This window comes from Euprymna scolopes, chromosome 31 (assembly GCF_053919585.1).
Source record: "Euprymna scolopes isolate OS-2025 chromosome 31, ASM5391958v1, whole genome shotgun sequence".
In the NCBI taxonomy this organism is placed as follows: domain Eukaryota; kingdom Metazoa; phylum Mollusca; class Cephalopoda; order Sepiida; family Sepiolidae; genus Euprymna; species Euprymna scolopes.
The window spans coordinates 45,406,747-45,422,119 of NC_136512.1; the positions used below are offsets into that span (position 1 = coordinate 45,406,747).

The 15,373-nt window shown below is 36.7% G+C and overlaps 1 protein-coding gene across 3 annotated transcripts in view; it reads right to left on the reverse strand.

Annotated features, from left to right (window-relative positions):
• Positions 1–2,193: 2,193 nt before the first annotated feature.
• Positions 2,194–15,373, reverse strand: part of LOC145255732 (tubulin-folding cofactor B-like) — an 87,395-nt gene continuing 74,215 nt past the window's right edge. For all 3 annotated transcript variants that reach the window (XM_080114349.1, XM_080114348.1, XM_080114350.1), the window contains 2 exons: positions 7,125–7,197; positions 2,194–2,603 (listed from right to left, as the gene is read on the reverse strand). In XM_080114349.1, coding sequence (XP_079970475.1) covers positions 2,492–2,603; positions 7,125–7,197 — 185 coding nt within the window. In that variant the 3' untranslated portion in view covers positions 2,194–2,491. The remainder of the gene's footprint in view (positions 2,604–7,124; positions 7,198–15,373) is intronic.

Genomic DNA, 15,373 nt, shown 5'->3' on the forward strand with positions numbered 1-15,373 from the left:
ATTTATCTCCCATAAAAAAAATAAATTGGTTAACTGTCCTAAAATGCTAGAATGGTCTCAAAATGGTGAATTATTTTACATTAAATTTATGTGAAACCAACCTCACTCTAAATTCTAAAATTATTTTTGTTTTGTTTCTGTCAAGTCTTCAGGATGGTCACACATAATATTTCTTAGCTCTATCATTATCCCAAAGTCAGAGTGGCAACCTGCCCACTTTCTCATAATTGCACAAAGTCCCTCTTAAAACCACACATTATCGTCTTTAGAAAAAAAAAAAAAGGTGCACTGGATTTATATATAGAAGAAAAAGGTTAACTACCCTGTAACGCTAGAATTGCTCAAAATGGAGAATCATTTTACATTAAATTTTAAAATAAAACTTGTTTATCTTTCATCAAAGTTTTTCAAGGTGTTCACATGCCTACAAAGGTAAAATCACATATTTTAGAGAGGTGGTCAGATGGGAGTTGGGGGTTAACGGAATAATACCAAAGAATATATTCATTTTTCAACAGCTTTAGATTTCGATTTAAGTTATTTGTACATAAAATGCATTACAATTCAGTTTTGAGTTCTAACTTCTTTTCTTTTCTTTGTAGGCATGTGAACACCTTGAAAAACTTTGATGAAAGATAAACAAGTTTTATTTTAAAATTTAATGTAAAATGATTCTTCATTTTGAGCAATTCTAGCGTTATAGGGTAGTTAACCATTTTTTTCTATATATAAATCCAGTGCGCCTTTTTTTTTTTTTTAGGAAGTTTAATTAATGGTTTCCAACTAATCTGCAGTAAATTCACATGGATACATGGCATTTTCAAGGAATTGTAGTATATTTATGTGAATTTACTGCAGATTAGTTGGAAACCATTAATTTCTGGAGATTTTTAGTGCCATATTCCAATTCCGAGCACAAAAATACACTCATATGGTAAATTTCATTGCTGAATTTTGTGTTTTAACAAAGATATAACATTTTTACAGAAAAAGTAGAGTAAAAAAATCTGAAAAAACACACATGGTCTTAAAGAAGGAAAAATATCCAAATGTGTGAGGCACAAAAAGTCATAAATTCCTTAATTTTAATTGGATTTAAAAAATTTAAAAAGATTCTTTCTTAGCTAATTAAGCTCTTTCTATATATACCAATACTGAAATATTTTAATGTATTTCAATTTTTTCATGTGTATAGAGTTTACGAATGAAAAAATAGCCGTTGACTTACAGATGTTTTTACAGCATCTCTCCTCATAACGTCTTATATCCTTTGGATTTTTGTTCTCTCTTAGAATAAATATTCTCGTCGGAATTCCAATAATACGCAGTTAAATGTGTGTTTCTTTATCTTTGTTTAATTTTAATTTTTCTTTTTTATGTATTGTGTGCATATGTGTTTTGCGTACTTATATTAATATGTATTTAAGAATGACATGGAACCTTCTCCTTTCTTCCTCCTCTTCCCTTATGCATGCACATCTCTTTCACTACACTGAGGAAGACCAAAAGATCAGTTGAAAATCATGTTCCTGTAAAAAAAGTTTTTAAATTTTTTTCATAATTATTTGTATTCCTGCACATCACTAAAAGAAAACGAATAAAGAAAAGTTATTAACTTTTTATAAAAAAAAGTTTATTCTCAGCTACTTACCATATAGCTATTTCGGAGATTTAAAAACATGACAGCTGTAAAATACCTGGCTCTCCAGTGGATAATACCACTTCCCCAATAAGAACATGTAGAATAATACGGTTACTATTTATACTAATATATAAAATATAAAAACTGAAAAAATATTAATAATATATATAAGTAAATTTAACAAGATTACAAGATCTATTCTGCAACATGTTAACTAGAATAAAAATGCATAAAAGCTTAAGTATCTTGGTACCAGAAAGGCAAATAGATAAGTGGAAGGAAACCTAGCCAAACATATATAAAAACTATATATAAAAACTATATATATATATATATATGAGAGAGAGATAAGAATTCTAGAAATATATATAACTAAACTAAAAAATTTTGTATGCATTACTTGTATGCTATTATGTGGAAACTGTAATATACACATGAACTCCATATCACAAGGACAATCTCATGTAATAATCTTGAAAATTTATATGAGCAATATTGTTGTGAAATTTACTGTCAAGTTAGTTATAAAATAATCAACTAAAATATATGAATATAGTTTGTCAATGAAATTTATATATTTAACTTAACAAGTGCTATGACAATTTTATAAGAAACTTAGAAAACAAAATTGCTCTTGTATCTCCAGCAAAGAAGGAGAAAACAAGAATGAAATGGACAAAACAGTAAGCAGATGGGAGCATTCAGATTTCATCTTTGGTAGCACGACCAAAAGCATCAAAGCAAAATTACAGGAATTCTCATCATTCAGATATTTCAGATAGATTTTGAAATCCAATAAAGGGAAAAAAGTGTGTAGAAAAAAGTCTGGAATGTTCAGTATGGATGAGTTTAAAATTCATCTAATTCATCAGCTTCTGGGAAGTAACCAACAGTCACACTACTTGGACGGACAAATCCACCATATTTCATGAAGCATTCAAAATATCTTTTGCCTTTAACACTGAAAAACATGAAAAAAATAGATATATTTTTAAAGATAAAAACTTTTTTTAAAATCACACACACACATTAAATGGAATACATAAAATAAACAAAAATAATATTCATATCTGAACAGAGATTTCTTTAATTCAGAGATTCAGTAGAGTTAAGATTTTTTTTATTTCTGGAAATTTCAGTAAAATAAATTTCTTCAGAAAAAGTTGGACAAAAATCTTGTTATTTACTAAAAAATCAGTTTTGTTCAAAATTCATTGTTCAAAGTGCTGAATAATTTAGTAAAAGAATTTTAAATTACTATTTAAAATATATATATATCTATATATATAAAAGCGAAAATGTATGTATGTATGTATGTTTGGATGTCTGCTAAAAACTTTCGACAGACGTGACGAAAATTCACAAACTCTGTATCACATCGAAGCTCCATCCTTTGCTCGAAAAATATCGAGAAATTGGCCAAAAACCTTAACTTTTTCACCCCGAAATCGACAATTTTCGACAGGGGGAGGTCAACAAAAACGGTCCTCTCATGACAATCACCGATTCTACGCATGCGTCAGATGACGTTGTGACCTGATTTACTTTAAATAGTTGAAAAACCAAACAAATTTCATGCACGTCGCGTTAGCTCAGTTTGTTAAGGCCTTGGTTCATTATCTAAACATTTTGGGTTCGAATTGTGGTGTGAGATGTTTTTTTTTTTTTTTTCGATTTTTAAAATTTAAATATTGAACCAGTGTTATTGAAGCCATTTTTCATGTAACGTTCGTTTTTCTGCTTCTTTTTTTTTTTTTTTTTTTTTTTTTTTTATTTTGCTTATTCTTAGCGACACTAAAAAACACCCGGGTACCCACCGATTTTTTAAATTTTAATATCGAAACAGGCTTATTTAAGCCATTTTTCACCTGTTCATTTTTCTGTTTTCATCGTTCGTTTGCCTTATGTTAGTTTTATTTTGTGTTTTTTTTCCCGCTTAAGTGTTAATGTTGTTTTCTTTTTTTACTTCACTTATAACAAACAAACCTACGTCATTGTCGTAATGCTCGACGACTTCCGGCCGCGCACCTGTCAATTTTATTTTCAAACTTTGCCTCAGGGCTTCGGGTTCAATCCAGGGTTCTTTTTTATTGAACACCACACACACCTACAAACACCGGGTACCCCCGCTAGTATATATATAATTATAAAATTCAAATGACCTTGTAACGTGTGTTGTAACCCAACATCTGGTTTATGACTTCTGGTTGTTCATGCGTACATAAACAAATAGTCAATGCGACAATAAAACATATTATTTTACTGTGTACATTTTCAGTGTCCCAATTGGTTTTTTTTTCACATTTAAATTATCCAAATAAACAATGGTTAATACTTTCTGTATTTTTTTTTACATCATTCATTTCCGTATTACATTTAAGTTATTTTAACGCAATTTTCTTACAAATAAATCTACTTTAACCTGTTGACAACCATAAGAGCATTTTACAACGGCGATTTAACCACCGCCTTCCTTTTATTTTTTTTTTTTTTAATTTACCCTCCATTTTTTAATACACCTTTCTTAAAAAACATTCATACATTTTCTTCTACACTACCAACATAAATAAATAACTCTGAAAATGTTTTTTTTTAATTTGCGCTACAAATAAATAATCAACGTGACAATAAAACATATTGTTTTACTGTGTACGTTTTCAGCGGCCCAATTGTTTTTTTTCGCGTTTAAATTAAAAGATATATCAAAATTTGAATTTAACGTTAACTATTATATCTGTTCAGTGCACATTTACCTATAAGTATGGCAAACCACTTATAATTCAATGGCTGTAGGTTTTTTTTTAAAAATAAACAATTATAAACAGAACGACTTCTAGAAATCCATCTATATTCTTTTTCATTTTAATATACTTTCATAGAAATGTTTCTGTTATGTCACAAAAAAATATTTTCTTTACATGACAAGTGTCACGCTCATACATTAATTCCATAACTAATATAAACATACTGACCCAACGGGTCACAGGTAGTCTAGTATATATATATATATATATATAAATAATATAAAGCTGAACGTCTGTGTGTGTGTGTGTCTGGTCACGAATAGACTCCTCTATTATAGAAAACTGATTACATATAATGATAGAAGATGTATCGAGACACAGGAATGGGTATGTTTGATCTGGCAGAACGATGGTTCATTAAAATTGTGGGGTCTGCGTTGGCACCTGGCCCTCAAAGTATGGAAATAAAAAATTTAAAAATGAAAAAAAAAAAAAAAACAACAAAAAAAAAACGTTTACAAGGGTTTCTGATATAGATGTACATAAGAATCCTTTGATAAGTATGTTTCAACTTAAACAGGGATGGTATAATAAAATTGTGGAGTCTGCGTTCGCGCCTGGCCTCCATAGAATGGAAATAGGCACAAACTTTAATAAAGACTTTTCATATCTATCTGTGTAAGTATACTTTGATAATTATGTTTCAGTTTGAAGAAATATGGTATAATGAAATTATTGGGTGTTCGTTTGCGCCTGACCTCCATAGAATGGAAATATATCATAAAGTTTAACAAGTTTTTTAATATAGATCCACAGAATATCATGTTTCAGTGTGAACAGGTATGGTATAATAAATTATGGGGTTTATCTATCTTATTTTTACTTTCATCATATTTTGCTTTGGTTTGGATACCCCCAAATTCGAAGCTATCTCTTTACAACCCTTCCTTTTCATAACCTATCATACTTTCATAAATCAGAGTCCATTTTCTGTAGGCTGTTTTTGAACCCAGTCAACGACGGGTACTTTTGCTAGTATATATAAACACAATTATACAGCACAATCACATTGACACACTGGTTCTCACCAGATCACCAAAGTTAAGCAATGTTGAGCCTGCCCAGTACCAGATGGGTGACCATTTGGGAAGGCTAGGCACTGTATGCACTGCCCTGAATCATAAAAATTTCCAGGTTGGTATCTGAGGGTGCATTAATTAATTGGGAGAGATACACCTCCAGTTTTTGTTAAGACATGCATCTAGAAGGAAACTTTGATGTAAAAACCTGTGATCTACTGTATACTCTGTCCTGTAGCAGTCATCTGCACCGAAAAAAGTTAGCAGTAAAACCAAAATGTGTAGTTGGTTCTACACAAAGCCTTCACTACTATAAACTGTGTGGATTTCTGAGCAACTTAGTTGTTGTGGCAGAAGTTCATGCACTGAAATCAATGAGAGAGTCCATCATATAAACAAGATATAAACAGGAAAATTCTTAGATTTGATCCGCCACATGATTGGATTTTTATTGTAAATATGGTTTTCAATTTTTCAATGTTTTAGTAATAAATTTAAAACAATGTTAGAAAAATCTTTAAAATTTGTTATTTTTGTTTATCCATTGACCTCAGGTTGAATTGTTTGAATCAGGAAAAAGTGAGTTCGTAAAGTAAGTTAAATATAAAAAGATAAAACATTATTTCCTTGTTATGCTTTCTTTGGCATCTCCTCTCACCAATAAAAACAGGAGGAGACAATAATAATATAATAATACAGAAAATCTTGTTAAGATTTCATCGTATTGTTCCCAAAATACTCTTAATTTTTGTTCTTTAAACAACATTCTGAATTCATCTAAAACGTTGGAGACTTGTAGAACAGATACTCATAGTTCCCTTGGTAACGACGATCACCTTGTGATAATGGTTGATATCACTTTCAACCCCAAGCTGAAGAATTGTGGTTTAAAATGAATAAATACTACAAATGAGCTGATTGGGAATTTATCTCACATTAAAAACATTGAAACATTAAAAACATTGAAAGAATAAAAGTTTCTGCAGATAATTAGCACAGTGTATGTAATCACACATTAGTTTTGTTTAGAAGACTTAAAGTCAGCTTTTCCAAATGAATTCAAGTTCTTGACCCATGTAAATACAAATATAGAATTGATGCAATTAGAAAGAGAATAGGTACGTTATTTCTAAAGGTTATGGCTGTGATAATTATACCAAGGAAGACACAAAAAAATTGTATTTTCATCCAAAATTTCTGAGAATAAAATTCTCAAGGATGATTTGGTTTGGTTGTTTTGTTTTATGGTATATCAACCAGTTTCATGTTATTTACTGCTGGATCTGGTCATTTTGGTAAAAGTTTTTATGCTTCAAGTTTTTTCTATCTTCAAGTATTTATGGTCTTGTTTTGGTTATTTTATAGTTGTTGTTTTGAGCTTGACAGGACATGACTGAATATTGCAAATGGAAAGGAAAAAATGATCAAAGCAATGGTTGATGCATTTTATGTCAGAAAGTTGGTATCTTCAGATAGCCTGATCAGTTCCCAGGGAGAAAGCATTCCCATGTTTGTCTAGTAAAGATTCTAACTGGTCTCTAATGAGATTACTTTTATAATATAAAAAGTGAGCATGAAAATAAACACTACAAGAGATAAAATTGAGTATTTGAAACCCAAATATAAACACAAGTAAAATAACAAAAACCTGTTGCTTACCTGCCATCATTTTTCCCAACTGGTTCATCATATTTAACTCCAATCCAATAACCAGGGTGGAAATCTGTTGGACCTTAAAATACAAAAAATACTAACAATCATAATATTGGTTTTATACATCTCACTTCTTGTGATAATATATTAAATACTGATTAAATAAAAAATAATTCAAACGTTTTACAAGTTTACTATTTTAAAATATTTAATGATCTTGTGCAGGCAAACAGGACACTGACACAAGGATTCTGCTTTCATAAGTCGTCATCGAAGAAAACTTATGAAAGGACATTATTGAGAGGTAAATCTGATATTAGGAAAAAAATGCAGGATAAAAGGTGTATTATTTGGATTACTACTCTTATCTTGTTATTCTCATATTTTGGCTGATGTAACCTTTGACTTTCCTCAGATATATCTTGTTGAAATTAGAAATCTTTCAGTTGAACTCCAGAATCTATTTAATTTTGAAGGGAACTTTTTTTATTTAATCCATGAGAGTAGCATGTTCTCATCCAGCTATGAAGTCTTCACAATTATTGTATTTTGACCTGCACTGAAGATTGAACCTTCAAAGACTAAAGTTCAGTTCTAAGTAACATTCTTCTGGAGACTGAAGGTTCAATCCTCAGTACGGACAAAACTAAGAATATAAGTGCAAATTACTTGAAGACCTACCGCGAAGGAGGAAAAGAAAGTGAAGAAAAAAAAAAAATTAAAAAACGTGACGTCTTTGCTGTTGCGCCCATCGCCGTATCGGGTCATGGCTGATGATGTTATTTAATCCAATATCTTATTGGATGAAATTTAGTATAAATGCCAGAATTTGGCAAAAAGATGCCAAAATTTGACAAAAAGATGCCAGAGTTTGACAAGATACAATTAAAGAAGATCAGAAGCTTACATCAGCTGAAATATTATAATAACACTCAAGATGAGAACATTAGTCCAAACAATTCAAATAATAGAAATTATCAATCTAAAAAATTCAGAAACATAAGCTGTAGTGTTTATGCAAAATTTCAAAAAAATCCAAGAGTGGTTATTAAGAAAAGTGCAAACAAATGAACAGACTGACGATTTGGGGGACAATTTTACCCCTATAATGGCCCCTAGGGGAGCAACTAGAATTATCCTGGAAAATCTGTTTAGGCAAAAATTTACTTTCACCATGATAACTGTTTTTTGCAAAATTTTTAAAAAATCCAAGTTAAAAAAATTCCAAGTTATCGAGAAAAGTGCAAACGGATAAATGGGAGTGAATTATTAGGTTCAATCGTTCCTTTATCGGGGGACGAACAAGTTGGTATTTTTATTGCAGGTAAATGGCTAAATAAAGTGATTGAATCATATTTTTGATGTCAATGGTTAGTGATAAAATTTTCACCATTATGTAATGAGTACAAATATATCTGAGTTCCTTAACACAAGAATATGATTGGCTGTTGTAAGCTATAAATATGGACAAATATAGCAGCATGGCATAAATGTTGAAAAATATGCTGGAAACCTAAGCATATTACCAGCTATAACTACAAACAAGCATTCATTAAGGCAACTTATTAGATTTTATTACTCAATGATGTAGCCAAGATCACTCAACTATTCCAAATAAATATATATTCTTTTCCCACACATATCACACAGCAATATCTATGCATTACAGTATGTTTTTTTTTTTTTTTTTACAAGGAAGTTACCATTTATCAAGGCCCGGAGGCCACTCAGGGATAAGGGTTATTGCGTGTACAGTAATCAATGGGATAATATTGTAGTAATCGCTAGTAATGGAGATCTGATAAAGTGTCTTATTTAAGGAGGCGGTTCAACAGGACCTTGTTTATGTTGGACTTGAAGACATCCAAGTTGTAGTCAGGTGGGAAACAGGCAAATAGAAGAGAGTTCCACAGGCGTGCACTTCTAAGAGAGAAGCTTTGTTCATGGAATCTACGTTTTGATTTAGGCACAGATAAAGAGTGGGGAAAATTACTGACAGTGGTTTCAGCTAGACAGGTGTTTTTTGTGAAAGATTGGTGAGGGAGAACCAGAGATTGGAGCTCAGACTGTGGTTGATCAACAGGCAAAAATCACTGCTCACACAAATTCTTCCAACTGATTTTGCCGCTTCTCAAACGTCAAATGATTTCCCCCTCCTCTCCCACCGGCAACTGACCTGTTTTTATAAGGCACACGCACATGATTTTGCAAGATTTCGTTCACTACAAAACGTCACGGCCGCCATGATGAACTCTTCTTTCTTTCTTGAGGCGTGCAACTCACAGGACAGACAGACAGACACAAGGATGTTTGTACGGTAACTCATTTTCTCCACACTCCTCCTGATCTCATGATCACAGAGATGACAAGGGGGTGGTGATCGTCTTCGCCGGGTACTTCTTCAAGGGGGGACGACACACACCTCATCTTCACTTGTGCTTTCGTCTGCGGTCTGAGGGTCATGCATCTCTGTGTCTTCTGGGAGGCTACTAATCTCCGAGTCACTGTCTGATGGTGATGCTGCAATCCAGAGCGATGCCTCACTAGATTCTGACTCATTTGCTTGTATCGTTTAGTGACGGTTGCGTTACTAACCGTATGTCTTTAACATGACGGGGCACACCGTAGACCCGCACCGCTTGTGGGCTGATTATTTCAGTGACTCGCCCGACTCCATACCTTGCCTCGCAGGTTCTTGATCCACATGACATCCCCTTTCCTCATTTTCTCTCCAGCTACTTCCAGTTCAGGCAGCGGGTTCGTCTCTATGCCCTTCATCCTGACGTGATAACTATGCAATGTATCAGCCGGTGCCGTAATGGGTGAAACATCATCATTGTACAAATAAACTGCCTCAAACACTGTGTAGCCTAATCTAGCCGCGATTGTTTTGATGATTCGATGATTCGGTTCAATGATCCCATTTCCACTAGGTACATGGGCGCATTGAAACCTCAGATATACACCTCAGCTGTCAGTAAACTTTCTAAACTTCTCACTGGTAAATGCAGCACCATTGTCAAGCAATATCTCTGTTGGAGGTCCACGTTCAAGGAAAATATTGTTTAGTTCACGGACAATAGTGACTGTATCTTGTTGACGCAGCATACGCCATATGGCAAACCTTGATGGACTGCAATCAATGAGAGTCAGGAAATCCTTGCCATTGTGGTGAGTAATATCTATCGCTAACCAGCTTCAGTGGCTCCTAACTTCCAACTTCCCCTTTTCCCGGCGAATAGGTGGCGGGTCAATGGATTGGCATTCCAACAGTTTTTGACCACTTCAATGACGTCTGCCCTTTGCACTCCTGGTTCAACCAATTTAGCGAAATATAGGGTCCGCTTGACTCCAGGATGCCCGCTTTGTTGGTGGATTTTCTTAATCCGATTAAGATTGACTAGAAATCATAGATGCGGCACAGGTAGGTTGTGTAGGTTAAACAGTTCTTTTTATGACATCAAGCCATCTTTGAGGTACCCTTGTTAAACAATCTGCCTTGTTTATGCTGGATCTGACCAGGGACACCTCCATTGATAGTGCATATTCGTTCACCAGGCTCATGATCATATCGAGCAGCCGACGGATGAGCATCTTGCCCGTTGCTTTGGTTTGCACTCTAGCCCGTCCGGTAAGAGTGTCTGAAATCCACTTATGGATGCAAGCAGAATCTGTGAATAGTCGCAAGGTGGTTGTCTTCCAAAGGATTCCCAAGTTTATTCCCTTGATTACTGCATCGAGTTCTTACAGGTGTTAGGAGTCCTTTTCTGGGTGCAACCAGCAAGCGTCTTCCACTACAGCTCCATCATGGACTACTGATATGCCAATGGCAAGAGAGCTTGCGTCAACCCATACACTACGGTCCTGGCTGTCAACACACCATCTGCCCTGTGCTGGATTTTCTTTGTGCACTCTGGTGAGGACCTCTCTGACCATTGTATTGAGAGGGGCGTCATAAATTTTGTCATCCCATCCGGTGGTGACATCAGAGGCTCTCCGTTTAATGAATGCCACTGCAATACGAAGCCAGCCACCAACAGGAAGGTGTACAACCAACTTTCCGCACAATCAAAATACGTTCCATCGCATGAAAACACAGGGCATACCTGGGATTTCATTGCCTCGTTTCCAACACAGGACATTATCCTTTCCCCAGATCTGCAAACTGAGCACTCTTGCACTGTCCCGTAGCCTTTCTGGTTTCTTGCTGAGAAGGCCAAAGTTGTGAAGATGTTCTTTTACGTGTGTTGCAGGCACAATTTCTTCATCCACATACACATTGTCAATATATGCAAATACGCTGAATGTGCTCATCCTTAGTCAATATAGCGTCAACAATCCTTTGCATAATTGATGGTGCCACATTAAGTCCAAATCCCATGCGGGTTAAGCAATAACTTTCTCCCTTGATGAGCACCGTTTGATAGGGCCATAGCGACTGATGTACATACACTTGAAGGTATGCTTTACGAAGATCCAGCACAGATACATTAGATCCTGCTTGCCGCCATTCCCTCAACTTCTCGGTACATACATCTACGCAGGCTGTAAAAGGATTTACGTGCTCGTTTAGTTTCCAATAGTCGAATACCGGCCTCACCTTCTGTTTATTATGCTGGATAACCACCATTAACGGGATCAGACACTTTGGGGGCCCAATTCCTTATCTGGATAGGAAACTAGCCATCCATTTTTTATCCAAGTTTAGTTCCTTATCATATTCTCCACGAGCTCCAGGGGAAATTTTATATTCCGGAACCCTACAACTTCCCGGGTGGCTGCTCGTCCAACCATTCCCAAGAAACTGTCCCGGACCTCGTAAGCTGGTCAAATTCCGCATGAAAATGAGGCTGTTCCAGTTTCATGGATGCACCCAGAGCAAGACAGGCGTTAGAGAAATGTGCCTTACTCTCACCATCAATACAGACACAACCCAATTCTTTGTTCATTCCTAATAGCAGATCATAACCAAGAAGGTCCCTGCTCACAACCAGAGCTCATACGGTTATTGTAGGCCCATCACCAACACGTGTACAAATGACACTAACTCCACAAGAGGCTAGTGTGACCCCGCCGACTGTAAGTACTGGAATTCTCTTCTTATCCCATGCATCACAGCATGCCTTGCACACGAGAGTCTGCGTGCACCCTGTGTTTACAAGCGAAAAGCCTTCACACCCGTTCACACGCACTCTCACTGCGAGTAGTGCCCTATTTGTCAATAATCTGGGGAGAATACTGGCGCTATAGTTTACTCCCCTTGTCCGTTTCCCGGATAACTCCTTGCTACGTGACCTAGCTTGCTACACCGGTAGCAACGCATGTGTCTTGGCGTTTTCTGAGCAGACCTGTCCTTTATACTGCTTCGGCAGTCCCTAGGAAAGTGGTTTGGCCCGCCACATTTATAATATCTTACGCCATCTTCTAATGGAGTAGATCCTTCTGCAGCTACTAGCACTGGCTTCACATCTTCTTTTAAAATATTGCAGGCTCTAGCCAACAATTCCTGAAGCCCAATCTCGCTGAGCCTTGACGATGCTTGTAGCAGTCGGCTGGTGTCGTCTGGGAGTCCTGTGAGAAAGGCACAACTTAATATGCATTCAGTCACTCTACCAAATGGCGCAGCAAATCTCTTTAAATCCGCCAGGTAGACATCCACTGTTTCATCCAACCCAAGCCGCCATTCAGTGAACTGCCTCCAGGCAATAAAAGGGTACGTAGCAAAGGCCGCGTATACTGCCTCCTTAACCTCCTCCAGAGTTGGTTCATCCCCGAGCTGTTGATAAATGGAGTATGCTCCCTTGGTCAGCCTCAATGGGATGACAAGCATGGGATCCTTTATTTTGCAAAGCCGCCAGACAAGCTCAGCTTTTTCCAACCACTCAACTATCGAGGGTCCGGCAGAGAAGCCGTCGAACTCTGGTATTAATCTCAGATCAAACTTGTCCATTGCAAAAAAATGGATCGAAATAGCTTGTCGTCGTTCAACAGGCAAAAATCACTGCTCACACAAATTCTTCCAACTGATTTTGTTGCTTCTCAAACGTCAAATGATTTTTCCCTCCTTTCCCACCAACAACTGACCTGTTTTTATAAGGCACGCGCACGTGATCTCGCGAGACTTTATTCACTACAAAACGTCACGGGTGCCATGATACTTTCTTTCTTTCTTTCTTTCTCGACGCGCGCGACTCACAGGACAGATAGACAGACACAAGGACATTTGTACGGTAAGCCATTTTCCTCACACTTCCCATAGAAATAACGATAAAACGACGACAGGCTTGCAACTTCTCTTCCGTGGGAGAGAGGTTGAAGGGAAGAGAAAAGGGCATCCCCCACTAGGCTATGAAGTCTATTTTGTACTGTCAAGGCAGGATAGGCAGTTTTTAGCAGCTCCTGCCCAGATATGGCAACAGTACTCCATCCATGGACGTACTTGGCTTTTATATAGGTAGAGAAATGCATCAGCAGTGAGATATCTACTGGAGCGGTAGAAGGATCCCACCATTTTCCCAGCGACCTTGGGAACGGATTTGATGTACATGTTCCATTTTAGATCCGGAGTAAAGGTCAAGCCCAGAAGCTTATCAAAACATGGAGCCTCCCCAAGATAAGAGCCATACATTTCAATTGATGCCAGATGGGGGTCAGAGCGTTGATGATATAAAGATAGAAGCTTGGTTTTAGATGCATTAAAAGTAACCAGCCACCTCTTCCCCCACTGTACCATGGGTTCAAGATCAGGAGAGAGAATCAGAGAGAACTTAGTCATTTATGGCCTTTGATGTGTTGCCATAGATGGTCGTGTCAGCAGTATAGATGTCAATGAATGATTTAAGTATATATTTTGGGAGATCATTGATGTAGATCAGAAAAAGAGTTGGGTCCAGGATGGACCCTTGAGGGACACCAGCATTAATACTGTGAGCTTCGGATTTCTGCCCATCAACCACTACTCTTATGAGCCTATCAGAGAGAAATGATTTAATAATTGAGAAAACATTTCCAGTTATACTGTAGCTGGAAATCTTGTGAAGTAGGCCCTTATGCAATAGGCCTTTGATATGTCAAGAGCAATTGCCCTAGAAAGGAAGCCTTTGTCGAGAGATTCACTAATCCTATGAGATATAACCGTTAGCACATCTGCTGTAGATCTAGCAGAATGGAAACCATATTGCATGTCACTAAGAAGGTTATTTCTGCTGAGGTGTTTTTTTTTTTTTTTTTTTTTTTTTTTTAATTCAATTTTCACCCCAAACAAGGCACAGTGCCACTTTGAAGCAGGGGGCTACTATTAGGGAATTAATTAGTGGGGTCATTATGAAGGGAGAAGAGTAGAAAGATGTTTGTTAACATTACACTTGAACTTCTGCATATCATTGCAGTTGGGAAAGCAGAATCCCAGAAGGGAGTTCCAAAGACCCGCAGTTCTGGGGAAGAAACTATTGGAGTAAAAGGCTTTCTTGCACCTAGGGATCTCTACTGTAAAGGGATGAGACTTAGTAGCTTGTCGGGTTTGTCAGGGGTAGTTACGTCGGGGAGGTACAAGTGTTTGCAGTTCGTCAGAGCATTCACCATTAAAGTATTTGTAGAACAGGCAGAGGGATGCAACATCTCGTCGATGGGACAGAGGTTGAAGCCTAGATGACAGTATCAGGTTGGCGACTCTTTTTTGAACCCTGTCCAGGAGCGAGAGACAAGCCGCAGATGCACCAGCCCAGATGTGACAACAGTACTCCATACATGGGCGAATGGTTGCCTTATAGAGGTATAGGACACTGGCAGGCGTAAGTAGTTTTCTAGCACGGTAGAGGGAGCCAACCTTCATTGCAGCAGCCTTGGCAATGCTCTCAATGTATCTATTCCAGTTCATATTCCCTGTAAACGTTAGGTCGAGGAGTTTAAAAGAAGTACTTTCAGGCAATGTGTTCTTGGCCATTGCTATTGGTGGTAGAGAAGGTTTCTTGTAGTTATTGAAGGAAACAAGCTTAGTCTTAGCAGCATTGAATGTGACCAACCATTTTTGTCCCCATTCCACTACGGATTGGAGGTCATCCTCTAGTGTTTCTGCCATTTTCTTGGATATGTGTTCATTTGTTTTCCCCTCATATCTGTTATAGAGAGTGGTGTCATCGGCAAATATACCCATCTCCGAAACAATATTATCAGGGAGGTCGTTTATGAATATCAGGAATAATAGAGGTCCAAGGATAGACCCCTGAGGTACTCCCGCATTTATGTCATATTGTTTG